This window comes from Fomitopsis serialis (assembly GCF_022376445.1).
Source record: "Fomitopsis serialis strain Sig1Antser10 chromosome Unknown B0H18scaffold_43, whole genome shotgun sequence".
In the NCBI taxonomy this organism is placed as follows: Eukaryota; Fungi; Basidiomycota; class Agaricomycetes; order Polyporales; family Fomitopsidaceae; genus Fomitopsis; species Fomitopsis serialis.
The window spans coordinates 185,800-209,775 of NW_025955003.1; the positions used below are offsets into that span (position 1 = coordinate 185,800).

The 23,976-nt window shown below is 54.4% G+C and overlaps 6 protein-coding genes across 6 annotated transcripts; 4 read left to right on the top strand and 2 right to left on the bottom strand.

The window, feature by feature from the left end:
- Positions 1-1,420: 1,420 nt before the first annotated feature.
- On the bottom strand, positions 1,421-1,684 carry B0H18DRAFT_1120137 (uncharacterized protein; the record flags this gene model as incomplete). The annotated part of the gene is made up of 3 exons (XM_048034062.1): positions 1,421-1,458; positions 1,512-1,606; positions 1,659-1,684. The coding sequence occupies 3 exons, from the start codon at positions 1,682-1,684 to the stop codon at positions 1,421-1,423; spliced, it is 159 nt and encodes a 52-aa protein (XP_047892295.1).
- A 325-nt stretch (positions 1,685-2,009) lies between these two features.
- On the top strand, positions 2,010-6,891 carry B0H18DRAFT_1085570 (non-SMC mitotic condensation complex subunit 1-domain-containing protein; the record flags this gene model as incomplete). The annotated part of the gene is made up of 15 exons (XM_048031932.1): positions 2,010-2,620; positions 2,710-3,097; positions 3,146-4,138; positions 4,196-4,380; positions 4,442-4,557; positions 4,609-4,745; positions 4,798-4,870; positions 4,927-5,400; positions 5,451-5,656; positions 5,705-6,125; positions 6,176-6,264; positions 6,317-6,529; positions 6,578-6,634; positions 6,689-6,788; positions 6,848-6,891. The coding sequence occupies 15 exons, from the start codon at positions 2,010-2,012 to the stop codon at positions 6,889-6,891; spliced, it is 4,107 nt and encodes a 1,368-aa protein (XP_047892296.1).
- A 368-nt stretch (positions 6,892-7,259) lies between these two features.
- Positions 7,260-9,696, bottom strand: B0H18DRAFT_955645 (uncharacterized protein; the record flags this gene model as incomplete). The annotated part of the gene is made up of 5 exons (XM_048042372.1): positions 7,260-7,379; positions 7,438-7,755; positions 7,812-8,189; positions 8,219-8,495; positions 8,546-9,696. 5 exons carry the CDS (start codon positions 9,694-9,696, stop codon positions 7,260-7,262), a joined length of 2,244 nt encoding a protein of 747 aa, XP_047892297.1.
- Positions 9,697-14,160: 4,464 nt separating this feature from the next.
- On the top strand, positions 14,161-15,824 carry B0H18DRAFT_1085572 (uncharacterized protein; the record flags this gene model as incomplete). The annotated part of the gene is made up of 5 exons (XM_048031933.1): positions 14,161-14,350; positions 14,425-14,572; positions 14,633-15,081; positions 15,134-15,564; positions 15,621-15,824. 5 exons carry the CDS (start codon positions 14,161-14,163, stop codon positions 15,822-15,824), a joined length of 1,422 nt encoding a protein of 473 aa, XP_047892298.1.
- A 560-nt stretch (positions 15,825-16,384) lies between these two features.
- B0H18DRAFT_1013333 (uncharacterized protein) lies at positions 16,385-18,421 on the top strand. The gene is made up of 10 exons (XM_048029093.1): positions 16,385-16,533; positions 16,588-16,613; positions 16,667-16,854; positions 16,963-17,032; positions 17,080-17,183; positions 17,230-17,324; positions 17,447-17,581; positions 17,701-17,755; positions 17,807-17,829; positions 17,888-18,421. The coding sequence occupies exons 1-10, from the start codon at positions 16,490-16,492 to the stop codon at positions 18,165-18,167; spliced, it is 1,020 nt and encodes a 339-aa protein (XP_047892299.1). The 5' UTR covers positions 16,385-16,489; the 3' UTR covers positions 18,168-18,421.
- Positions 18,422-18,634: 213 nt separating this feature from the next.
- On the top strand, positions 18,635-23,845 carry B0H18DRAFT_1013342 (condensin complex subunit SMC1). The gene is made up of 25 exons (XM_048029094.1): positions 18,635-18,834; positions 18,888-19,060; positions 19,081-19,186; positions 19,242-19,602; positions 19,659-19,907; positions 19,952-20,070; positions 20,100-20,122; positions 20,175-20,244; positions 20,299-20,476; positions 20,544-20,632; positions 20,686-20,822; positions 20,877-21,010; positions 21,067-21,304; positions 21,357-21,458; positions 21,508-21,737; positions 21,796-22,004; positions 22,062-22,347; positions 22,403-22,519; positions 22,572-22,694; positions 22,747-22,844; positions 22,896-23,003; positions 23,063-23,189; positions 23,244-23,368; positions 23,423-23,639; positions 23,696-23,845. Exons 1-25 carry the CDS (start codon positions 18,791-18,793, stop codon positions 23,714-23,716), a joined length of 3,684 nt encoding a protein of 1,227 aa, XP_047892300.1. The 5' UTR covers positions 18,635-18,790; the 3' UTR covers positions 23,717-23,845.
- Positions 23,846-23,976: the final 131 nt, after the last annotated feature.

A 23,976-nucleotide genomic window follows, 5' to 3' on the forward strand; every position in this document is an offset into this window, starting at 1 on the left:
CCCACCATCCAGAGGCCGCGACACTTGCCACGTACAGACAGTGTCGCCGCTGTTCTATCTTGCGAGCAGGCCCCAGTTAGCCAGCCTCCCACTATTCGTGTCGCCGACGACCTGCGAGTCGTTGACGCCGCGTTGAACAGTCCGGAGCAGACACCACGGACCTCCGTCACCACTCACAAGTCTTCCTATTGGAGCCGTTTCTACACCTCGTAGATGGAGGGGCTGGCTAGCCCTCTGTTGCCATACGAGTTCTGAATCGACCGATGCTGCAGCGTCGGTCGGGCATGTCAAGCATGGATAGGTGATGCTCGCACGAGTCAACGGGGTCGCTGATCACGGCTTCCGTCTGCTTCCGTCGCTGCCATGAAATTGTATGCACCACCAACTCCCACTGGATCGGCCGTAGTCGGGCGGCGCCCAGTCGGGTCGTGTACGTTGTGCGCTGGGTCCACCGACTGGCGGTGTACTCGGGCTGCCTGTACGGACCCACACTTCTCGCCAGCGGCCCAGCGCGAGGCAGTCCCTCATCGGCACTGTCTTGATGTCTGAGTGATCAAGGCCGTCCACGTTGTTCCCGGGCAACATCGTGGCGGTAACACCGGTTGGCGCGAGTTTTACGCTGACGACTGGTCCCTCTATCAATGCTTGGACCACGACTGGCACGCGAGCCGGTGTGCCGTGAGTGGTGGTACATTCATCAGAGGTCTGTGGTTCAGAATCTCGCCGACAGGCCAGGTGCACGAGGGAAGAGTGGGTCGGACGTACGGAGTCGGATGTAGTTTGTCTTACTGCCGTCTTCGCGGTGCAAGGGTCCTCATGCGGTCCTAGTAGCCAGAGGCTAACTGTTCCTGATTTGTTGGAATGGCGCACGAATTTTTGGAACTCGAACCGCTTCTTCGTGAAGCTGAACGGCGTTGCGTATGTGCAGTAGGACGAATGTCGTTGTGTATTAGCCATGGCAGCTCAATGTCAACATCGGGTATGACAATGGTTGATGAAGGTCGTTTGTGCGTTTCCGTCGGAGCAAATTTCAGATTTTGGTATGATGGCACTAGTTGTGTCATGCATACTGGTACAGGATCCGCAAAAAGTCGGAGACGTGCATAGACCCGTCATTTGATCAAGTGAGGGGACAAGGACACCATTAATCGTTAGGTGCATCACCATGTTGCCGTCCAGCATCGGAAGAGGGAAGTCTCGGTCGGAGAGAATACGATCACTCACGACATCACATCCCTGAATACCCAGCAGTAAAGCATACCTAGGCCGACCGGTAAGTGTCTGGAGACATGAGCCACTGGCGATGACAGGTGAGGGCGGACGACATGCATGTCAGCAAAATGCAGAGTTGAAAAGCCGAACTACTCAATAACGACCAAGGAATATATGGTACAACACATAAAGTACACGGCCTCAAGATCTATGCATAAGCACTCTTGTCTTTGTTGCGCTCGTAAGCTAGAAAAGAAGTCGATTAGAAGAGCACCTAAGGCGGAATCGTTCGGACGCACGGTTGTAATGGAGCAGCTTTTCGATGAGATCGACGTGCGTGAGGACCATGCGCCGACAGCAATATCTTTTCAGCTGGAGCTGGTCAAGCGCATCGCTGTAGACGCAAAACTGAGTTGGGTATAAATGTCATGTAGTGGTAGACGCACCCTTCATTAACGTCCTTCGACAACATCTCCAGGTAGCCATTCCATTTGTCGCCGATGACCTTTCCGCAGGAGAAACAACGCACCGGGATGATCTGAGACGTGCTGTCAGTTAAGACATTTTCTGAGAGAATGACGCAGTGGATATACCATCGTGAAGGAACGCCAGACGGATGTGGCTGCGGAAGACTGCGACTGCTGAGCAAGCCCGTCCTCCGCCACCGTGACGTGACGGACTCGCGTTCACGTCACATTCGCGTGCCCATGTGACCGACGCGTTAGCACACCGTGGCCGCGTTTACGCGGTTGTTCTTTCAACACAAGCGGCGACGCGTCGACGACCTCGGAGCCGCCATGGACTTTGAGCTTCAAGAAGAGCTGCAGGGCCTGCAAGACCTGGCCAACTACGAGATCCCCAACGAACACGATATCCCTTCGCTCGACGCCCGCTCGGTCGCCCACGTCCTCGAGAATGCCGTCGAGGCTCTCGCCGAGTCGTCCGACGCTATCGCGGATCCCCAGGTCTTCGATGCGTACCGCAGTATGCTGAAACACGCGGAGACGCTGCCTGGCCCGCTCATGAGCAAGATGCTCGACTCGATCACCTCAGGCTTTCAGGCGCAGGTAGAAGCGACCAACCGGGACTTGGACACGGAAGACCAACAGACGATCGCGGCTCACAAGAAGGCACTGGAGATGTACGGCTTTCTGTTGAATTGGTTTGTTGGTGCAGCAGAGAAGGTGAAGGGCCCCGGAGAAGAGGACGGCGCTGCCGCACCGGCCCCGAAGGCGCGGAGAGGGAGAGGGGGGAAGGCGGGTACCTCGAGACCGGCGGCGAGACGGAACGCAGAAGAGTGGACGTGGGTAGACCAAATCCCGCCAACATTGTCGCTGATCAGCAAGGTGCTGCGACTGAAGACGCAACGAATATGGCAGACAACTGGTGAGCGCGACACTTTCATCAAGTGAGTACATGCATATCTTCTTCCGCTGGAAGCTGTCTCTGTGTTCCGCCACATGTCGCTCCTTGTCCCCGTTCTAACATGCTCTGCAGCTGTATCACCCGTCCAGCGTACCACGTTACTGAGAGCGAACAATACATGAAGTCCATCCACATCCGCACCGGTGTCTACAAAGTGATATGTCTGGCTGTCAAGTCGCATGGCCATGGCCTCGCCGCGCAGATCAGCATCATGCAGTCTCTGCAGTACTACGAGCACCTTTCGGAGCCGATGGCGGACCTGCTCGTTGTCCTTGCCAAGGAGTTCGACCACGCGCAACTTGGTGACGAGATCCTGCGAGAAATAGCAGCGAAGAGCTTCAGTGCACAGGACTCGAAGGGCCCCAGGGCGTTCTCCCGCTTCCTTGTGCGACTCGCCGAGAACACACCCCGCTCGGTGCTGAAGCAAATCAGTCTGTTGCTCGGGCACCTGGACTCCGAAGTGAGTACGCCCGTCCTGGTCCGTAACAGTCCACTCACATTCCTCCAGTCCTACCCGATGCGCATGGCCATAGTCGAAGTCATCGGCTGCCTGATCCGCGAGCTCTCCGCCACATCCGAAGCATCCAACGACGACCAGCAAACGCGCAAGCAGCTCGAGGGCCTCTTCGAGCTCCTCATCGAGCGCGTGATCGACGTGTCGTCCTACGTCCGCACCAAGGTGCTGACCGTCATGACCCGCCTGTGCGACCTGCAGCAGAAGTTCCCGCAGCAGCGCCTCGCGATGACGCGCGCTGCGGTGGACTCGCTCGAGGACAAGGGTGCGACGGTGCGCAAGGCGTCGGTGGTCCTACTCGTGAGGCTGATCGAGACGCACCCCTACGGTCTGATGTACGGAGGGGAGCTGAACCAGCTGGAGTGGGAGGCTAGGTACAAGGAGGTGTGCGCACAGCTGCAGGAGTTGGAGGGTGTGGTCGGGCGAGCTGCGGAGCGGGAAGGCAGCCAGGAAGAAGAGAACGAGGAGCAAGAGGAGGAGGAGGAAGTAGGGGAGAGGGGGAAGAGGATGGTGAGCGAAGCCGCAAGTCTCGTAAGCGGTGAATGCGTTTGTCCTCCATCGCTGAGGAAAGTGTACTCATTCCCGCAATCCAGCTCGAAGAAAATCAAGAGCGAAGATGATGACGAGATGGATGTGGACGAGGAAGAGGAAGGGGCAGATCAAGAGGAAGATCGCATGGACGAGGACGAGGATGATGAGCAGCCGCGCCCGCCAAAGAAGAAGTCCAAGAAGAAAGCACGCAAGTCTGAGATCGACATGGTCGCTCTTACCAATGAGCAGGAAGCTCTTGCTGCTCTGGAGGGCGACAAGATCCTTCACCTGCGTCTACGCAAGAAGTACTGCTCGGAAGGTCTTACCTACATTCGCCAGGTGGAGGAGGGCATGCAGACGGTGCAGAAACTGCTCGCTTCGACCAACAAGCTCGAGGTCTTGGAGGCGATGGACTTCTTCAAGACTGCTCATGACTACAAATTCGAAGGTGCAGAGGTAGGCTCTTGACAACAGGGTGCAACGGACCATATGGTGACCTCTTCGCCGATGCAGGCTGGGATCAAGAGGATGCTGCACTTGATCTGGTCCAAAGACAACTCGCAAACGTCCGACGAAGGCAAAGAGCTCAAAGGTGTTCGCTCACGTCTCCTTGAGTGCTATCGCCAGCTGTACTTCGACCCGGTGGCAGATCTGGACCCCAAGGGGAACATCAACCGCATCACCAAGAACATGATTGAGTTAGTGACCATGTTGTTACATACTTGACATTCCCCAGTGACGTCCATGGCCGTGTCACAGGTTGACCTACGGAGCAACGCTTGCTGAACTGACTAGTTTGGAGGAAATGATGCGCATTCTCATGGACGACAATCAGGTTCATACGGACGTCATCAATAAACTGTGGCAAGTCTATGGTCAGTATTATTACTGTTCTTGTCCGGCCATCCATGAAGTAACTTTTGCAGGCTCGGAGCGACCGTTGCCGAGGCCACAGCGGCGGGGTGCCGTCATCATCCTCGGTATGCTTGCGCTTGCACGGAGAGGTGTGGTCGCAGATCGTGTAGAGACACTCGTCAAAACAGGGTTGGGCAAGCTGGGAATGGTATAAAATTTAGTACCAACACGAACAGGAGGCGATACTGATCATCCCCCAGGCGGATCTCACACTGGCGAAGTACACCTGCGTTGCTCTGCAGAGGTTAAATGGTAGTGCGAAGAAAGTCAAAGGTGACTACAGCTTGATTCACTCGTATACAGCATTCGTCTGACTGTCGTGCCAAAAGGGTCACTGCTGGACAAGTCTTTGCGACTGGACATGGACAACCCGCTCTTCCGCAAGCTGCAAGATGCGATCGAACATCCAACTCGGTCGAAGGATTGGTTCAGCATGACAGAACAAGCCATCAACACCATCTACGCGCTGGGCGAGCGACCGGACGTCGTCTGCGATACCATCATCAAAAACCTCACACGGCGCGCCTTCGCTGCTCAGGCGCGCGCAAAGACGCCTCAGCCGAAGGATCCTGACGCTATGGACGAGGATGAGTCTCAAGAGACCGTGAATGAGGGAGCAAACGCTTCGCAGGCGGACAACTCTCAGGCCAATGACTCTCAGTCAGACGAGTCCAAGGACACTGGTGACGCATTCGTCCTCAGCCAGCTTCTCTTCGTAGTGGGCCACGTTGCTATTAAGCACATTGTCTACCTCGAGCTGGTAGAACGCGAGTGGAAGCGCCAAAAGCACGAGAAAGAACTGGGTATGTACTGTGTGCTCGGCATTTGTTTACATCTGCTCAACGTATATCAGCGGAGAAAGCAGCCAAGAAGGGTGGCGCGGCAAATGCAGCCAAGGACCAAGAGGAGTTGGATCAAGTTGCTGGCAACGCAGAAGACGAGATCGGTGACAGGATAGCAGGCATCCGAGAATCCGAGCTGCTGTATGGCCCGGAATCGCTATTGGCGATCTATGGACCCATGACAGTGCATATATGCGGTAGTCCACACAAGTTCAAGGTATACTGATACGTATTTTCTGCGTTCCACTCGCTGAACACCGCCTAGAATCGAACCCTCCGTGCAGCAGCGACTCTGGCGTTCAGCAAATTCCTCTGTATCAGCTCCAAATTCTGCGATGAACACCACCATCTACTTTTCAAGATCCTTGAGACGTCAAAGGATCCAAACATCCGTAGCAATATCGTGATTGCGCTCGGAGACGTCGCTGTGTCGTTCAACAACATCGTTGACGAGAACAGCAATGAACTCTACAAGGGCCTCTCCGACATCGATCTCGTCGTCAAGAAGAACACGCTGATGGTGTTGACCCACCTTATCTTGAACGGCATGATCAAGGTGAAGGGACAGCTGGGAGAAATGGCGAAGTGCCTTGAAGACGAGGATGAGCGGATAGTCGATCTCGCGAAGCTGTTCTTCTCGGAACTGTCTACCAAGGACAATGCTATCTACAACAACCTTCCGGATGGTAAGCGAGGTCGACATTGCGGTGGTCCATGCTAACGGATGCTACAACAGTGATCAGTCATTTGTCCGTAGGCGCCCATGCTGTTGAAGAGCCCTCCTTCCAAAGCACCATGCGATACATCTTCACATTCATTGAGAAGGTCAGTTCGCCGTTTCTTATCAGTATCACACGAATCTCATCGACCCCTGCAGGAGAAGCAAGCGGAGAACATCGTCGAGAAGCTCTGTCAACGCTTCCGACTCACGGAGGACCCTCGCCAGTGGCGGGACATCGCCTTCTGCTTGTCCCTCCTGCCATTCAAGTCCGAGCGCTCGGTCAAGAAGCTCATCGAGGGCCTGCAGTTCTACCGCGATAAGTTACACGAGGAGACCGTCTTCGCGCGATTCCAGGAGATCCTCACGAAGGTTCGCTCTGCGCCTTGACCGACAGGATACAGGCTGACAGTCTTCTAGGCTCGCGCGAACAAATCAGCCAACAAGCCGGACGCAGAGCTGAATGAGTTCGAGAGCGTGCGTTCTGCAGTTAGTTTCATTGTTGTCGAGGATCTGATCATGCTGCTGCAGATCCTCGAGGAGCACAAGCGACAGGGAGAAGAGGACCAAGCGTTCGAGAAGAGGGTCGAGGGCAAGAAGGCTGCAGCCAAGAAGCGTGCTACTCGGAGAAGTACGTCCCCATTCAATGAAATGCTGGTATTAATGCTCAAGTACACCGCTCCGCAACAGCTCGTAAGAAGGCGACACCCAAGGTTGAAGAGGACGACGAGTAACCACATCAGCAGCTCAGTGATCGTGTAGACCGGCATATCTTTATTGACAGTCTGTATATCAGCACATGTAGTACATTGTATATACTCTACGGATTGCGGCATGCGGTGAAAGTCCATGGCACTTAGAAGGAACGTGACATACACCGCCCGGCGGAGGCGGCGATAACAAAAGCGCAAAGTAAAGACAGTGAACGCGGTGTAGGTTTAGGTCCGCGACGTTATTAGTGCGGGGTATCACCTAAGAAATAGTGGATAATGTATACAGTGCCTGCGAATGTCCGAACTGAATGTCTAAACACCAAAGCCAGGAAAAGTCGGGAGAAGTACACGAGGGAGACAGGACAAGCCGTGGGGGGAGGCGGCGGGCCTTACTCAACCTTGTCCTTCGAGAGGAACTTGGACCCACCCTCGCCGCCGCGCATGATAGCCTTCATGAACGAGAAGAAGCGATCACCGTACTCCTGAGGAGGAACAGGGGAGATCTTGTGCTGTAACGACATAATCAGCACGTGAGTGGAGGGCAGCGCACGCAACGAGCGGACTCACCCTGTCCGCCGACAGGCCCTTCCAGAAGTGCTCCACCTTCTTCTTCGTGTTGTACGGGGTGAGGATGTCGATGACGCCGAGGTAGTAGATCGTGTCCATGTTCTCGTTCTGGTCGTTCGTCGCGCGCAGGCCGCCCTCGTCCTGGTAGAACAGGAAGTGCTGGCGGTCGCCGGTGGTGTCCTCCTCGGGCAGGCGCAGCGTCGCGCTCCCGAGGCGCTTGGGATCCGACTCGCGCATGATGCGACGCATCGCGATCGCGTCGGGCGAGCCGGGGCCCTTCACTTGTGTCGGTTTCCGCCGAACGTGGTGCATTTCGGGCTGCGGCGAGATACAGTCAACACCACACCAATCTGGTCGGACGCGGGTATACTTACCGAGAAGACCTTCAACGTGTTGCTCCGGACGTTGTCCCTGTTGCCGCGGCGCATGTTGTGGATGCCAACGAGCAGACTGTAGTCCATGACGCCGAGCTGCTTGAGGAACTCAGAGTCCCTCCGGAGCTGCTCTGTCAGGAGCGCGCGCTTCTCCGGGCCAAGCTCGAGCGTCTTGTCCCGGTGTATCCAGTTGAGGTCCTTGAGCGTCGCGCGGGGGTTCTCGCGCGCCCAGTCCTCCGGGTACTCTCGCCCGACCGTCGAGCCCTTCAGATCATACGTCTCGTGGATGTCGCGGTGGGGCGGGAAGAGATTGTTCATGATGACGAAGTGGATCTTACGCCCCGCGGGAGCTTCACGCGGTGCAGGCCGTAGAACCGGCTAAGCAATGTATGCGGGTTCGTCCGGACGTGGTCATAGTAAAGGGGGAGGATCTCTCGGAGGAACTTGTGCTCGTTGTAGTGGATCGTCTTGATGATGAAGCGATAGTCCCGGGAGAAATAGAAGAACGATCCGGACTTGCCTGGTGAGCCCAACTCGGAGAGTATGTACTTCGACGTCAGGCTGACGAGGTAGTCTGCGGGATCAAGGAAGAAGAATTGCTCCCGGAGTTCCCGAAATACCCATGGCGCGTAGTCTTTGAATTTGAAGTCGTACTTCGCCGATGGTGTGAGCTCGTTTCCGACACTGCAAAAACATGAGTATTGAGTACGCTTCAAAGCCATACGGCCACTCACATGTCAAATGAATACTTGTTCGCCGCAGTATAATCGTCTTCCGTCAGTGGCCGCCGCATCTTGGCCTGACACCGCGATACAGACGTCCGGATGCCGGTCAACATGTTGTACATGAGCACATAGTTCACATGCTCCTCGCCGATCAGGTTCCCGACCAGTGGTGCTTCGTCGCCCCGGCTCGTCGTCCCACGGACGATGGACATCGTCCGCGTGAGCATGCCCTCGGCCTGCGGTTGCGCCTTCGCCTTCTCCGCCTGCCGCTTCGACTGGCGCTCTCGCCGGATCTGTGCCGCCTGCTGCTGCATCTCGGACTCAAGGCCCTCCGCGGCTGCGACCTCCTCGCCGTCGTACACATGTGATTGAGAGGGGGAATGCGAGTACGAGTACGCGTGTGCCGGGTTTGGTGTGTGCAATGTCTTCGTCCGTGTAGGAACCGCCGTGCTCACAGAGGACAGAGAACTTGAGCCAGTTGTATTCCGCCGTTTGTGAGACAACGGCGTCAATGGTGGGGCTAGTAGGAAGCCGTCGGCCGAAGTGTGAGCGTGGGTGGGAGACGGCGGGGAAGAAGGGAAAGGCGTGCCCTGCGGGGCGGTGATGGTGAGCGAGCCCTTGGTTTCTGTCGAGGAGCGTATCTGTGGACGAGCGAAGGGGATGTTCGGGGAGGTACGGGCGCTCGAGGACTGGCGAGGCTCGCGTGCGGGATCCTCAAACGTTACAGGACGGGAGGAGATGGGCTCCGACTTGGTCGCCACAACGGCTGGAGGAATCATGTCGTCGTCGTCGTCGCCCTCGACACTGGACGGGGGCGAGGGCGGAGGAGGTCCGACGGTCGAATCGGTGCTGCCCGAAGCGTGGTGGGAAGAAGAACCGACTTTGTGCAGCACATTGTCCCCAACAGGTGCTGGCTCGAGAGAGACAGAGTCGTTGGTGAGCTTGACGATGTGCACCTCCTGCGTCGACGCCAGCGCAAGAGCGTGCAGAGCATTCATCGCGTCGGCATCACGAGGAGCAGCAGGACCCAGATTGTGCATAGAAGACGACCGAGATGTTGACGGCTGGGGTGCGGTCAAATAGGAGGTGGTGGCAGAGGAGACGACGCTGGGCCTGCGCAGGTCGTCGGAGGGAGGGATGGGTAGAACGGCGGAGACCATGAAGAGTTGGACTCTGAGGAGATCAGCTGCGTTCGGAAGCGAGGATAGGTGGTCTGCAGAGAGAGCGCAAGGCCCGCTTATATGCCTCGCGGAAGATGGGCAGCCAGGGCGTTGTCGCAGCCGTCGTCGTCGTCGCCGTTCCGGTTCTCGTCAATCCCTTCCCCGTTCATCCGCATTTCCGCGTCCAACCACTTATCCGACACCGCATCAATTTCCAAATCGGGGACTTGTCGGCCACACGCAAGCCACACGCCGCCACATTCGATATCCGCTTCTCCGTCTCAGCTCACCACACCAGGACGCCACCATGCTGCACTGGCACCATTGATAGACGGCGAATACGCTTGCACGGGCCTTCGAAGGCTCGAAACTCAAGGTCTCCTCCGCTTCGCTCTGATTCAATCCATAGCCAACTTGTCAGACGGTGGCCCTCATCATGAGGTGGGCCGTCAGTTGTTCTCAAACTGACTGGCAACGGATTCGGACTGCATTGCCATTCTGTCACAGCGGCGACACATATCCGCAAGCCGTGTCCGTTCTATACGAGCCCTCGAATCCGTGTCGGATACGGGCGTATCGCACTCGTCAGTGCGCTCCAGCTTGCGGGATTGACTCAGTGTCAATGCAACGTCGCTAACAGGTTGTGTCGTGCGAACGAGACGGATACGGTCTGCCGGCCCAAGTGGCATGAGACTAGCAGACGTTGACTTTCCAAGTCTGAATCAGGTGCGTCCGCGTCTTTGGCAAGTAATGCATCCATATCACAACAGAGACCGTGACCTATACTTGACCAGAGCATAGTGCGCCCCGAGTTCGTATGCGTACTCCAAGATGTGAGGTAACCAAGTATCTCCTTCGAAGCCCTTCTCGTTAGTCCGCGTCTGAGGGGCTCAAGCCCGGCCCCGATCTTATACCCGCGAGTCGCAACCCCGACCTCAGAATCGACTGTTTCACGTAACGTACGGCTGCTTAGTCTGTCCTTCCCCTCCCACAAAATGTAGGCAACTGGCCGGTATGCAACGCTTGACAGAATCACACAGTGCAGGCGCGTCGCGCCCAACATGTGCGGCTATTCAAATGGCATCGTTCCCCTCCTCCTGGATTGAAGAAAGCGATGGATACCCTCTTCCATATATTACTATGCTAGGGACCGGCTACAAGACGCGGCACTTGCTCTCGTACCGAGCCGACCTGTGCACTGTCTCAGTGACGGCGATGGGCGTGTTCGGTACGCCTCTTCTACTGGTACGTATGATCCCCCTCCATAGTATGTCGTCCGTCAGCCATCCTCACTCCATGCTGGCCAGCTTCGAGAATTAACCCCTCTAGGACACGATCCGTTCACAATGGGCCATGCAGATGAGACATGTCATCTCTGACCACTGGATGAACATTCCACTACTCGCGAAACGTACACGGCGCGTAAGCACATTCATATAATTACGTCGCACTGAAGGTGTGAAGCGACTAATAGTCGGCTACGTCATCGCTTAAGCCATATGCAGGGTTGCAGCACGCCCCTGCAGAATGTTTCGGTCGCGATCAGTTTCGTCGTTGCCAATGCCGAACAACATCGATGGGACTCGCCGTCAACGGGTTCTATACCGTCGGGAAGTGAGTATGGAGGATGAGCGGTGTGTGCACAGCTGCAGAACTTACCAGGTACAGGGTGTGCGTTCACCGTCATCGCGGTGAATGCAGCGATGGCGACGAGACTGGCGGCGAGGCGGAGCAGCTGCATTTCGGATATGTAGCAGTATCGGTCAGAGCAGCTGTTGACCCTGGAGGATTTCCCATGAGTAGACCCCCATTTATACCTCCGAGTCAATATTGACGCTGCTCAAGACGGACAGTAGATCCCACTCCAACACGGAAGGTCACGACCGCCTCGAGGCAACGCCGACTGCAGACGCTGTGTCTACATTCTGGTTCAAATATACGGCATGGACAGCCCGAGGCAATGTGCCAGCTGTTCCACGGTCGTTGCTTCCATTGTCCTTATCTTTGCTGTCCCTAAGTGCAATGATGTCAACGGCAGCTCTGTTGAAGTGACCTGCCTCGTTGTCGGGCCCGGGCCTCCCACGTATGTCGGAACTGCAATGGCGCGTTTGCGTTGTGAGTGCTGTACACTCTGGATTCGTCCCTCGCGCCTGCAGGATATTGGCATACGGCTACCGGCATTGCAGCTGCATTTTTAATCGCTGACAACGATTCAAAGTCCAGGGCAGGTGGAGTACGTTGCGCATCATCCGAAGTGCTCGAGTTCGCAAGAGACCGACCCGGCTTGATAAGAACGCATCCGAGTATCTATCTACTCGTGGCGATTGTATTCAGCGACTGAGTCTCATTGGGCGCCAGGGAACTGTCATGAGCATCTTAACATCGTCACCGGCATGGAGCCTGCCCGGAGGTCGTGTCAACAGTGTTTGGCCTCTCGAAGACGAAGCATCATTGGCCGTGCAGGCTTAGACTTGAAGCTGAAGCTTGACTACGCCGGTAAGCGCGATACGGTGCCAATAACCACCCATATGTATTCGCTAAATGAGACAGGTAGGTGTATGTCGCCAGTATTCAGATATTCACCGGTCAACGTGACAGCTGAGTGTCGCCGATCTCGTTACTAGACAAGTGCTCCTAGGTTGCTCGCTGTAAGCACTTGCGCCGGAGAAAGGCGATTGTATCCAGAGTGATAGTAGCCGTTCGAATTCCACGCCGTACATGTTCCACATGAGAGTGTCTGAAGGCGCTCCGATGCATCAGCGGGACATGGATTCAGTGAAGATGCGGCAACTGGCAGTTTGACGATTGCAGTGAAAGAATGACGACAACACTGAAGAATGTTCCATTATCACATTATCAAGGCCGCTGTCAATGGGCTTCAGGCAAGATCCACGCCGAGGACACTGACTTGCATGAGGTTATGACATTCCTGGCAGCTGATGCATCCGGCTCATGAGAGTACAGACCGAATCTCATGGTAAGATGTTGGTGAAGATGACCTATAAGTTACTAGAAGCCTTGCGGGTTATTGACTGAGACGCGGTTCGCTTCACGGAGCTACGAGAAGGAATCAGACGGCAAGACGCGACGAGGATTACACACCGGATATCGATCGCAGATAGTCAACATGGCATGGAAGCAACGGCCATGGAACACTGTCAAATACACCGTGATATAAGGCTATCTGGATCATTGGCAGCCTCTGCATCGGTTAGGTATACTGTACCTCGTGAGTCATGGCATGGTGAACAGGCGGTGGAACCACGTAAGACAGTATTGTCTGTCTTGAGCGGCGTCAACGCTGACCGGGGATATAAAGAAGGCCTACTCATGGGGAGACTCCAGGGAACTCTTAAGAGCTCATTCGTTCGACACCGCTACAGGGACAAGATCATGCAGCTGCGCCACCTCGCCGCCTGCCTCTTCGGTATCGCTGCGTTCACTGCGACGACGGCGAACGCAAGCCCTGTGGCTGGTGGTCTTGTGCGCACACCGTCATCCATGTCTCACATCTCGGCGATGTAGACCCCGATGACGGCGAGTACATCAGTATTGCTCGATGCGATAGCAATACTATCGTCACCGACAGTTCTGCAGGACATGCTGCGCCTACGGCTCACAGACGACGTGGCCGATATCTAGTCGCTTGGCATCATTCATTGTAACACTTTGTTTTATACGAATGTCCATGAGACCGGGAATTGCTCATCCAGGACAGCGTAGCGCGTCTCATCGGCATCACCTATTCATTCGACCAGATGGTACCCTGAGTAGCATTCTATGGTGAGCTAGCATAGGTTGAGGATGAGTGGAGATCAGCACCTTGAGGGTGGATGTTTGTACCGGCAGTGATCAACGTGCTGAGCATGCCATCTCTGAGAATGCATGCAAGTCGGTCCTACCCATATAGCGACCTAGCGTGCAACCATCACTATGGTTTCACATCGACACTGATATGTAGAACGCACCTTGGCTTCTATATTCACAGACTCATCATTCTGGTCTACGCAGTAATATGGTATGGTGAGTCTGTGTCCCGCACTTCTGTCAAGAGTTGGTGCAATTGTGCCAAGTTAGCCGCCACAGCGCCTCTCTTGATTCTTAAGCGGTTTTGTCTGCCCTTCCGTCACTCACTATCACTCACATGCCTCTCCCACTGTTCAGTGCCCCGGAATAGTCGCTGGTGGTGCAACTCGCCGGGAACCTCGGAGATGGCGCGGTTCTAGCGAGTGGAGCGAGTCTCAGTGGCAACTGCGCATCGTGACCCGACTCACAGCCGACCTTCAAGATCTGTACCGCCATCCGACTTCCGAGTCGTGGACGTGGCCTCTCCATCGCTTTCCTGTCAGAATTTCACTCCTTGACCAGGGCTTGCTCTCATCGCAACTCGCCGCTCTGATTCACTCTTATTGCGTACTGCCGCACGACTGGGAGTGGCCAATCGCACCTGCACCCGGGCCTAATATGTCGCTCTCTTTCTACGAGTTCCAGCTCGTCTGCCTCGTCGCGCTATGCCTCTTCTTCATGCTAGTCGAGCGCCAGCTATCTCCAAAACGAAAGGAGGGTGTGCGCCTGCACGACGACCTCCATGCGCCTGCTCCGGCGCTGCACAAGCTTTCCAGACAATATCTGACCGTTTACGCGATAGTAATGGGTATGTTACTTTCTCATGCGCAGATCGTGTCGCGCGGTGTACTTCGGAGGCTTGACGAACGATTCTGCGTGTAGGAGCGGACTGGCTGCAGGGTCCGTACGTCTACTCTCTCTACAAGGAGCAGTACGCATTCCCTGAGCGCTATGTCGCCCTGCTCTTCGTGACCGGCTTCATGACCGCTGGCCTGGCCGCGCCAATGGTTGGCGTATGGGCGGATCAATAGTATGTGCTACGCTACCTCGAGCCTGAGATATGGAAGCGTTGACCAACTCGTCGATGCAGTGGTCGACGCAAGCTCTGCATGGCGTTCTGTGTGACCTACACGCTCTCATGCGTCCTCATACAGCTACCCTACTTCCCGGTATTGATCATGGGTAGATTCCTCGGAGGATTCTCCACCTCGATTCTGTTCTCCGTGTTTGAGTCATGGCTCATCTCGGCGTCCAACTCCCTTGCTCTCCCGGCCGCTGATCTATCCACTATCATGGGCCGCGCATCACTTGTGAATGGCTTCGTCGCTGCTGCCGCTGGAGTGGCTAGCAACCAGCTTGTTGCTTCGACGGGCTCGTTCGCTTCGCCATTCGTTGCTAGCGGTGTCTTGCTACTGCTCGCGTGGGTCGTAATCCGTGGCTCATGGACGGAGAATTACGGCAGCGGTGGCGGAGTTGCTGCGAACCCTGACATCCTCCAACTAAGGCGTCTCGGGCAAGCACTCAAGATCGTCCGCAACGGTTAGTAACTCTCGCAGCCGAACAACAACCTCTTGCTCACCTCGTCCGCCAGAGCCCGCCCTGCTCGTCATCGGCCTAACCCAGACGTGCTTCGAAGGGTCCATGTACCTCTTCGTCTTCAATTGGGTACCCGCGCTCCAAGAAGCCGCGCGCCCGGGGAGCATCCTACCTTTGGGCTACATCTTCTCCGCGTTCATGGTCAGCATGATGATCGGCTCGCTCTTCTACACCTCGCTTGTTACCCTCTTCTCGCGTGGCGACGCCGAGCACGACGACGTGGGCGACGCGCCCCTGACGCTGCACGCGAAGCTGAGCTCGCTCGTGTGTGCGGTGAGTGCGGTCGCGTTCGCGGTGAGCGTGGAGAGCAAGGAAGAGGTCGTGCGCTTCTGGGCGTTCTGCGTCTTCGAGGCGTGTGTGGGTATGTATTATCCCATCCAGGGCATGCTTCGCGGAGCGTTGATCTCGAACGAACACCGGGCGACGGTGAGTCGTGACATTCATCCTCTTCGGGGCCCGATTGCTCAGTCGTGATGATCTAGTTATCGTCGCTGTTCCGTGTGCCGCTGAACATCTTCGTGGTGGTCTCCCTCCTGACTGGAGTCTCTTCAGCGCGCTACACCGTCCTCACTGCCAGCTCGCTCATGCTCGTCCTCTCTTCGCTCATGACAGCGGCGTTCCTCGTCGAGCGCATAGAGCTATCGTCTGCCTCGGTATCGCATGCCTCGGTATCACATCCCGCCTAATATCTGTATACTTACCAGCTTAGCCTCGCAAGCTACTCGCGGACATATTTTTTGCTTACTGTACAGCCCTTCTCCGACAACGCATATGTATTAGACTTCTGGTTTCACAGGTTCGGTCGCGGTGCGTATGGTGGCTCTCGAGCGGGCAAGGAATGCCCTTATTCCTCGCCAGCTGCTCTGTTTTTGAATGTAGTAGTGCTGATGTGACTCGCACCTACTTACGTCCCGCAGAATCATACCGTCGTGATCTTCTCAGGCTCCGGATCAGCATCCGCTGTGCATGCTTACATTGCGGCTGAAGGTACTTCGACCAATATAGACCCATTGGTCTGTCGTGGCTCAGTACAGATCTATAATTCATTTAGTGAGTACTGTAGGTTGATCCTCAACTATTGGCTGACGAGTCATGCAACTGAGTGAGCAGAGGCATGCCTGGTCTCGAATTGACAATGACATGCCGAATCCAAAAGACTCCGCGTACCTGATGATCATGCACATGGCCTGACAGCTCTGATGTGTACTTGCAATCTCCGCTCACCGGTTTCTGTCACTGTGGGATATGCTTTACTCAATCACACAGCAGCGTCCGCCTCCGCTATGTATAACTTGGGCTCCTTCGCTGCGGTGTCCATCTTCCAGGTGCCCACAAGACCACCCTAATCCTGATGCACTCGATGCAATGGTCTGAGCTTGCTGAACTGGAGATATAGTAAGCTCGGTCCCAGGAACGTCTTCCTAGGGATCGCTGACTTTGTGTCTGTAGCCACTGGTGTGGTGCCGCCTCCGCGGGTAAGAATATGATGACTCTGGTTGCATGAGCTGACAGCAGGATCTGCGTACAGCGTTGCTCTTCTATGATTACATTTTGACATTTCCTCGGGAGGTTCGTTGCATATGGGGCCGCAGACTCTCGGGCGCGACGTTGCTGTTTCTTGTCAATCGGTACTTCACGATCATAGTCGTGGCTTTCAATGTGTGTAGTCTGGCCTTGTCAGGCAAGTCGGGTTGGTATCGCCGCCCGGTTCATGAAGTGAGTATCATGCACATTGCACGTTGTGTTTCTCTCATTGAATTTTGCAGTTGTGCGTCTCGGGGCCCCTTTCTGCCTTGGGACTCCGTTACGGTGCTGACAGAGTAGTATGACAGCTGTCCTGCGCTCTCCATAATCAATCAGACCATGTCCATCATCTTCGCCCTCGTCAATGCTGGTACGTCGTCCCCTGCGTATTATGATGCACATTCCCATCAGATTCAGCATTCCATTCATTGAGAGTGTACGCAATCTGTCCTCACAGAAGCCGGGCGATAATCTTCAGTATTGTCTTTATGCTCGAGATGGTACCGGCTTCTGTCGACGTGGTAGGTCTGCCAAGGTCCCCAGTTTGCCTTCGACTAAGACGACCAGTTCTTCTTTACGAGGATCTCCGACTTTGGGGCCATGTACCTCCCTTTCAACGGTTGTGAGGTCTCTGGATTCTCGGGCGTTGGATGGTACTACCAGTGAGTCGTGGGCTCTCAACTGGGCTTTAGGCACTCTGGTTTACTGCTTCACAGGCGTACGTATTCTAGCTTGTGTCGGAAACACAGCTTATACGCCTCGTTGAAACAGTGGCCTACGGAAGTCTGTCTGCCGCGATCGCTGCTGATGCTGTAGTGGTCATGCTGACATACTGGAGGACGATGAATATTCACCGAGCATTGCTGAGGCAGGGTAGGAGACGCACTCTTGCGTCGATGATTTTGAAAGATGGTGCGCTGTCACAGATAATCTCACGTACATTTGCTCAACGTTGTGTATAGGGACCGTCTATTTTGTGTGGGCCTCACTTCGCTGCAAATGTCTTAGTTCGTCAAGTTGACATCTCACTTGCCGTAGTCAGTTGACAATCCTGAACATCGCGACTGCCGTAGGAGTGAGGATAAGGAACGGGGTAAGCGTGTGGAACATCCGCACAGTACTTGTGAACTCATCACTCTCATAGATCGTCGCGCAGTTCGCACAAGTGTACGTTCATCAGGGACCACGCAAATCATGCCTGTCCGTTGACTATTCCGCACATCAGTCTAGCATCCATCGTTTTCTCCAGATTCATCCTCGACTTGCGGTCCTTCTACTTAGAGGACAACCATGACGATGCAGGACAATCTTCGAGCGATGCGGCTTTTTCAAGTTCAGGCGTGTTCTCGACGGTCATCTTTTTGCACGGGAGGTTGGTGGGCAACTTCGGAGCGCCGGTCGGGGATTGGCTCGAAGATAGTCACGAACAGCATGGCAACTGCGTTGTTATGCAGGACGTGGCTCACTTTTCGGACGATCCGTTATCTGCAGGGCTGCTGCAATAGCAGCATCCGGAGAGAGGGGGAGAGAGGCGAACAGTACCTGTCAAAGTTTGCACGTTATTGATGAGTGTGCAAATCTGCAACTCTCCAACGATGGAACACTTGGTGTCTTACGCATTTATTGGATAGGGAAAATCAACAGCATGCACTGCAATATCTGATCCAATATACTATAATGGTCATTTCACGTTCACAAGAGTTCTCGTGATGACTGTATCAATGATTAGCTATTTTGACGGGCCATGTAGAGTAAGTATGTTTTTACTCCATGGCACGTCAAAGATACCAATAGGTTGAGTAAACATTTGAGTACGAGACATGCCGAGCGCGTGACAGAACTGCATATCGAGACTCATCGCGCTCCTGGACATGGTGGCCGTAGACACGAAAGCCACTCGTGCACGTGACCGTGATCCAACGCGCGTTCGCGTGCTTCGTTTCGCCGCGCCGGTGTGCGTTCGTTCTCCTGTCCTTAAACTGGCAGCCTTCCTCCTGCCCAAGCAAGCGGCTTGACTTATTCTGTCTAACTTAGACCATCGCTTTGATCCACCGTCTTTGGTCTCCACCCTGCTCGGCCGATCTCTGGAACTCCTGTAGGGAGGAAGTAGGGCATTCATCCGAACGAAATGCCGTTGATACGCATAGAAGTCTCTGACTTCAAGTCTTATAGGTGAGCGGGCACCATTCTGTCGCCTGACCACCTTCTCATGCCCAAGTTGGTAGAGGCCACCAAACCATAGGCCCCTTCACCAACTTTACCTCCGTTATTGGGCCCAATGGCGCGGGAAAGTCCAACCTTATGGACGCCATCTCCTTCGTCCTCGGAGTGAAGAGCGCGCAACTCCGGAGTAGTCAACTGAAGGACCTCGTATACCGTGGTCGGCGTCTTGCGAGAAGTGAGGAGGGGACGATGAAGACCAGGAAGACGAAGGAGAAGACGAGGGAGAGGGCACCGCCAAGAAGGCATGGGTACTCGCAGTCTTTCAGGACGCGAGCAAGAAAGAGTGGCTATTCCAAAGGACGTAAGTTGTATGCCACTTTCTGAACTGCAGGTATCATACACTCCGCGTCTCGTAGCATCACGACCACTGGCGCGTCAGAGTACAAGTTGAACGGCCAGGTTGTAACCTACTCTGCATACAACGCTGCGCTCATCTCCCACAACATTCTCGTCAAGGCGAAGAACTTTCTCGTATTCCAGGGAGATGTCGAGGCCGTCGCGTCGCAGTCGCCCAAGGAGCTCGCGCGGCTCATCGACCAGATCAGCGGCTCGCTTGAGCTTGCGGGTGAGTACGAGAAGGCGAAAGAGGCGCAGGAGCGCGCAACGGAGAACGCAACATTCAACTTCACCAAGCGCCGCGGTATTGCAGGTGAAATCAAGCAGTATAGAGAGCAGAAGACGGAAGCAGAACGCTTTGAGGCTCTGGGTCAGGAGCGCGTGAGCAGCCCACCGTATGCTATGAGTTCTCTTTGCTGACATATGTGATGCGATAGGACAATCTGGTCCTCAAACGTATCCTCCTGAAGTTATATCATATTGAGCAAGAACTTCAAGAGCACGCGCAAACGATTAGGAAACAGAACCGGACACTCACTGGGCTCCGGGAGGAACAACGGAAGCACGAACAGGAGTTGGAAGCGGCCCGTGCCGAGCAGGCTCGTGCTCGCTCAAGCGTAATGCAAAAGGAGAAGAGGATCAAGAAGGCGAGAGAAAGCGCTAGAGGGCAAGGTCTGTGGCCTCTGGTACCCAGCGGAGCCATTCGCACTGATCTCGACTGTTACTCCAGCGGCCGAGCCTTGTACAGGTCGAGGCGCAGAGTCTGCATTCCGAGCGGAGGCGAAACAATGCGGAGAAGGAGCGAGAGAAGGCAGAGCAAGCGGCAGAGAAACAGAGGAGCAGCTGCGAGTGCTGCAGGCTGATCTTGAGCGGGTGAGGAAGGCTGCAGATGATGCCACGGGTAAGTCTCGGAGTGCATACATCCTATAATACAGACCATTACCCTTCAACAGAGGCACAACGGAGAGCTGCACAGACCAACCTCTCACTCAGCGAAGAGAGCCTCGAAGAGTATCGTCATCTGTACGCCCGCACTCACTCTTAGGAATGGCTGCCATGACTTGACAACTGTACTAGGAAGGCGCAGGCGGCTGTTCTCGCAGTCGAAGAACGCCAGTCGCTCGAAACCCTTTCTCGCGATGAGCGGACTTCTGCGCGCACTTTGTCGCAACTCAAGGAAAGACATGAGGCACATCGGGAGAAAGCGGAGAAGCTCAGACAAGACCGGGACGCACAAACCGAGAAACGCCAGGAGGTGAGCTGATGATGTTAGATCCAGGAGCGAGCGAGTCGTCTCAGCGTATTCATACCATGCTGCTCAGTTGGAAGAGAAGATCAAAGAGCTCGAAGATGGACTTGCGACCGCAAGACAAGAAATGCAGAAGCAACAGTCTGAGCGGTCGAGGATTGCGTAGGTCTTCGACACATACGCGTTTGCTCTCTGTTGACTGTGATACATTCTAGCAACTTGGAGAAAGAAATCAACGAGAAGCTGGTTGACGTGCACAACAAGCTCCTCCAAGCAGGAGTAGACCAGAAGGAGTCCGAGCGCGAGGCGAAGATGAAGGAGACGCTCGCAAACTTGCAGAGGATCTTCCCAGGTGCGAGCGGAGACTCAAGACGATGCCCTTCCATCGCTGACCATGTCATCACAGGCGTGCGTGGCAGGGTAATTGACCTATGCAAGCCTACACAGCGGAAGTACGAGACAGCTGTATCGGTCGTCCTTGGGCGGAACATCGACGCCGTTGTTGTAGACGAGGAGAAGACTGCTATTGATTGTATTGAGGTCAGAGCTTGATCGTATCCCCCTACGAGTCGTTCTGACATGAAGGCCCGCGATAGTATATGCGCATACAACGCGCAGGCCAAGCGACCTTCATTCCGCTGAACACCATTCAAGTCAAGCCAATCAACGATAAATTCCGTTCATTCGCCAAGGGTGCCCGTCTCGCTATTGATGTCATCCAGTTCGACCCTGCCGTTGAGCGCGCTATGCATCACGCGTGCGGAAACGCGCTGGTATGCGACACTTATGACATCGCGGCTTATGTTTGTTATGAGAAGAAGCAAGATGTCAAGGGTGAGTCTGACCTTGATGACGACAGAGGGATCGTGCTGACGAGCGGTTACAGCCGTCACTCTCGAGGGAACAATTATTCACAAGACCGGTATGATTACTGGTGGGCGTAGCACCCATGGGAATGGTCGCAAGTGGGAAGAGAAGGATGTGCAAGGTCAGTGGATTGGTAGGATCTGACAGTGCAACAGACTGACCCCTTGCAGGTCTGCAGCGCGTTCGTGACAACCTGCTGGGCGAGCTTCGGGAACTCAACAAGTCTAAACCTCGCGGGAAGGCTGATGAGAATATGGACGCAGAGATCAACAGGCTCGAATCGGCTTTGTCTGTCGCGAAAGACGACCTGAAAGCGTGCCAACTGCGATTGGACGGTATCAAGGATGAACTCAAACACGTCGAAAGGGAGATTCGACGTATCGAACCTGAACTGCGCAAGGTACTTGAGAGCATTGATATGGCTGTCAGTTGATATTAGGTCTCATGATTTTGCCCAGGCTCAGCGAGACTACGACAAATTGAAGGAAAAAAAATCGACGTTGGCGTCGGTTGTCAACGCTGCAGAGGATGACGTCTTTGCTGCCTTTTGTCAAAGCATCGGCGTATCGAACATCCGTGAATACGAGGAGCGACAGCTGAAGGTCGCCACAGCGGAAAGCGAGGCCAGGCTGCAATTCGAGAAGCAAATCGCTCGTCTCACACATCAGTGCGTTTATGCGTGTAGTAACATGACATCGATGGCTGACATGTACTCCACCTTCAGAACGAAGTTCATCGAAGAACAGTTGCAGACAAGTGAACAGCGTGTTCAAACCATCGATACAATGATCACAACGGAGGCCGCTAACATTGTGAAGTATCGTGAGACGCAGGAGAATGTTCAAGAAGAGATCAGGGAAGCGGAGGAGGCAATTGAGACCTTGCAAGAGGAAATGAAAGGCCTCAATGAAGACCTAGAGGAGAAGACGAAAGTCGTTGAACAAGTTAAGCGAACGACCTTGAAATCGTCCAAGGCACTGGATCAGGCATTGAAGGAGATTGCCACACGGGTCAGTGCAACGTTCTAAATGGTCCATATCTGAAAGTTCTTATGGCTGGCCACAGAATGACGAGATCGAGAAGTTGGGTCTCGAGCGTTCGGCAATTTACCGCAAGTGCAGACTAGACGAAATTCGCTTACCTCTCGTCGAGGGCAATCTGAGGAATGTCCCGATGGAGGAGGTAAGTCTACGAACAGTCGCACACTCGGCATGCCATTCATTCTCGTACACAGAATTTGCGTGAAGAGGTCGCCATGGATGTTGACGAAGATGAAGAAGGGAGCCAACATGTCAAGCGGATCCCCGACTACGGCATTGAGGTGGACTTCGACAGTCTCGAGGATGACGAGAGAGAAGTATGCAATCTGGACTGTGCGTACTATAGATGTGACTGATCTTTGGACGCAGGAAAACCCTGCGGAGGCTTTGGCAGACATTGATTCGCAAATCTCGAAGGTCAACTCTGATATTGAGCGTCTAGCACCCAACTTGAAGGCGATGGAGAGGTATGGAGCAGCTGGTCGTTAGTTCTTGGGTACGACTCATTGGCTTGTTAGGCTTGATGACGTCGAGACGAAACTCATGGAAACAGAAAGGGAGGCCGACAAGGCTAGGAAAGACTCTAAGAATGCCCGCGACCACTTCAACGATGTCAAGCGCCGCCGGTAAGGCACTACGACAGCTGAAAGATCACACGGATCATCTGACACGTAACACATCACAGCTGCGACCTTTTCAACAAGGCGTACAACCATATCTCTGAGCGAATTGATCAGGTGTACAAGGACCTCACCAAGGGCAAAGCGGCACCAATGGGAGGTGTGGCCTACCTTAGTTTGGAGGACAGCGAGGTGCGTCTGCATTCGCTTGTCCTGACAAGGTGTTGTTGACAGTTTTCAATGAAGGAACCATACAACGCTGGTATCAAGTATCATGCCATGCCGCCCATGAAGCGTTTCCGAGATATGGATCAGCTATCCGGAGGTGAGAAGACCATCGCTGCGCTCGCACTGTTGTTCGCTATTCATAGGTACGTTGGTCGGCATGCATTATTGCTCACCAGTACTCATTCACCACCTCTCAGCTACCAACCTTCGCCATTCTTCGTCTTGGACGAGGTTGATGCAGCGCTGGATAACACTAACGTGGCAAAAATCGCGAATTACATTCGCTCGCATGCTTCAGAGACGTTCCAGTTCGTTGTCATCAGTCTCAAAGGCTCGTTATACGAGCGTAGCAACTCCCTAGTTGGCATCTATCGAGATCAAGATGTGAACAGTTCGCGCACGCTGACCCTCGACGTGAGTCGTGGTGTTCCACTACTTTGCATTCGCTGACGTACATACTTGCCTCACAGCTGACTCAGTACGATGAGTAGATATGCAGTCTCTCGCTATCGCTGTTGTTTGTTGCTTTAGTCTTGCACTTGTCCCTAGTAATGTGTTGTGTTGTACCGTAATCCAGCAAAATGTAGCAGTAGCATAACCATATACATAAGATTAACGGATGTGCGAACAGAAAGCGAGGAACGTAGAGAACGGACTCAGATGCTATCGACGAACGCTCTACAGTATATTACTACTCGAAACCGTCGTGAAGGGTTAACGAGCAAAGATAGGATATATGGGTAACGAAAGG

Excerpts from the sequence above, each read along its gene's own strand:
- B0H18DRAFT_1013342 (XM_048029094.1), top strand. The coding sequence starts at position 18,791 with ATGCCGTTGATACGCATAGAAGTCTCTGACTTCAAGTCTTATAG. Across the intron at positions 23,004-23,062 it reads AACGATGTCAAGCGCCGCCG|CTGCGACCTTTTCAACAAGG; the intron begins GTAAGGCACTAC and ends AACACATCACAG. Across the intron at positions 23,640-23,695 it reads CGCGCACGCTGACCCTCGAC|CTGACTCAGTACGATGAGTA; the intron begins GTGAGTCGTGGT and ends CTTGCCTCACAG.
- B0H18DRAFT_1013333 (XM_048029093.1), top strand. The coding sequence starts at position 16,490 with ATGCACTCGATGCAATGGTCTGAGCTTGCTGAACTGGAGATATA. Across the intron at positions 17,033-17,079 it reads CTTCGCCCTCGTCAATGCTG|CATTCCATTCATTGAGAGTG; the intron begins GTACGTCGTCCC and ends CATCAGATTCAG. Across the intron at positions 17,325-17,446 it reads GGCGTTGGATGGTACTACCA|TCTGTCTGCCGCGATCGCTG; the intron begins GTGAGTCGTGGG and ends GGCCTACGGAAG.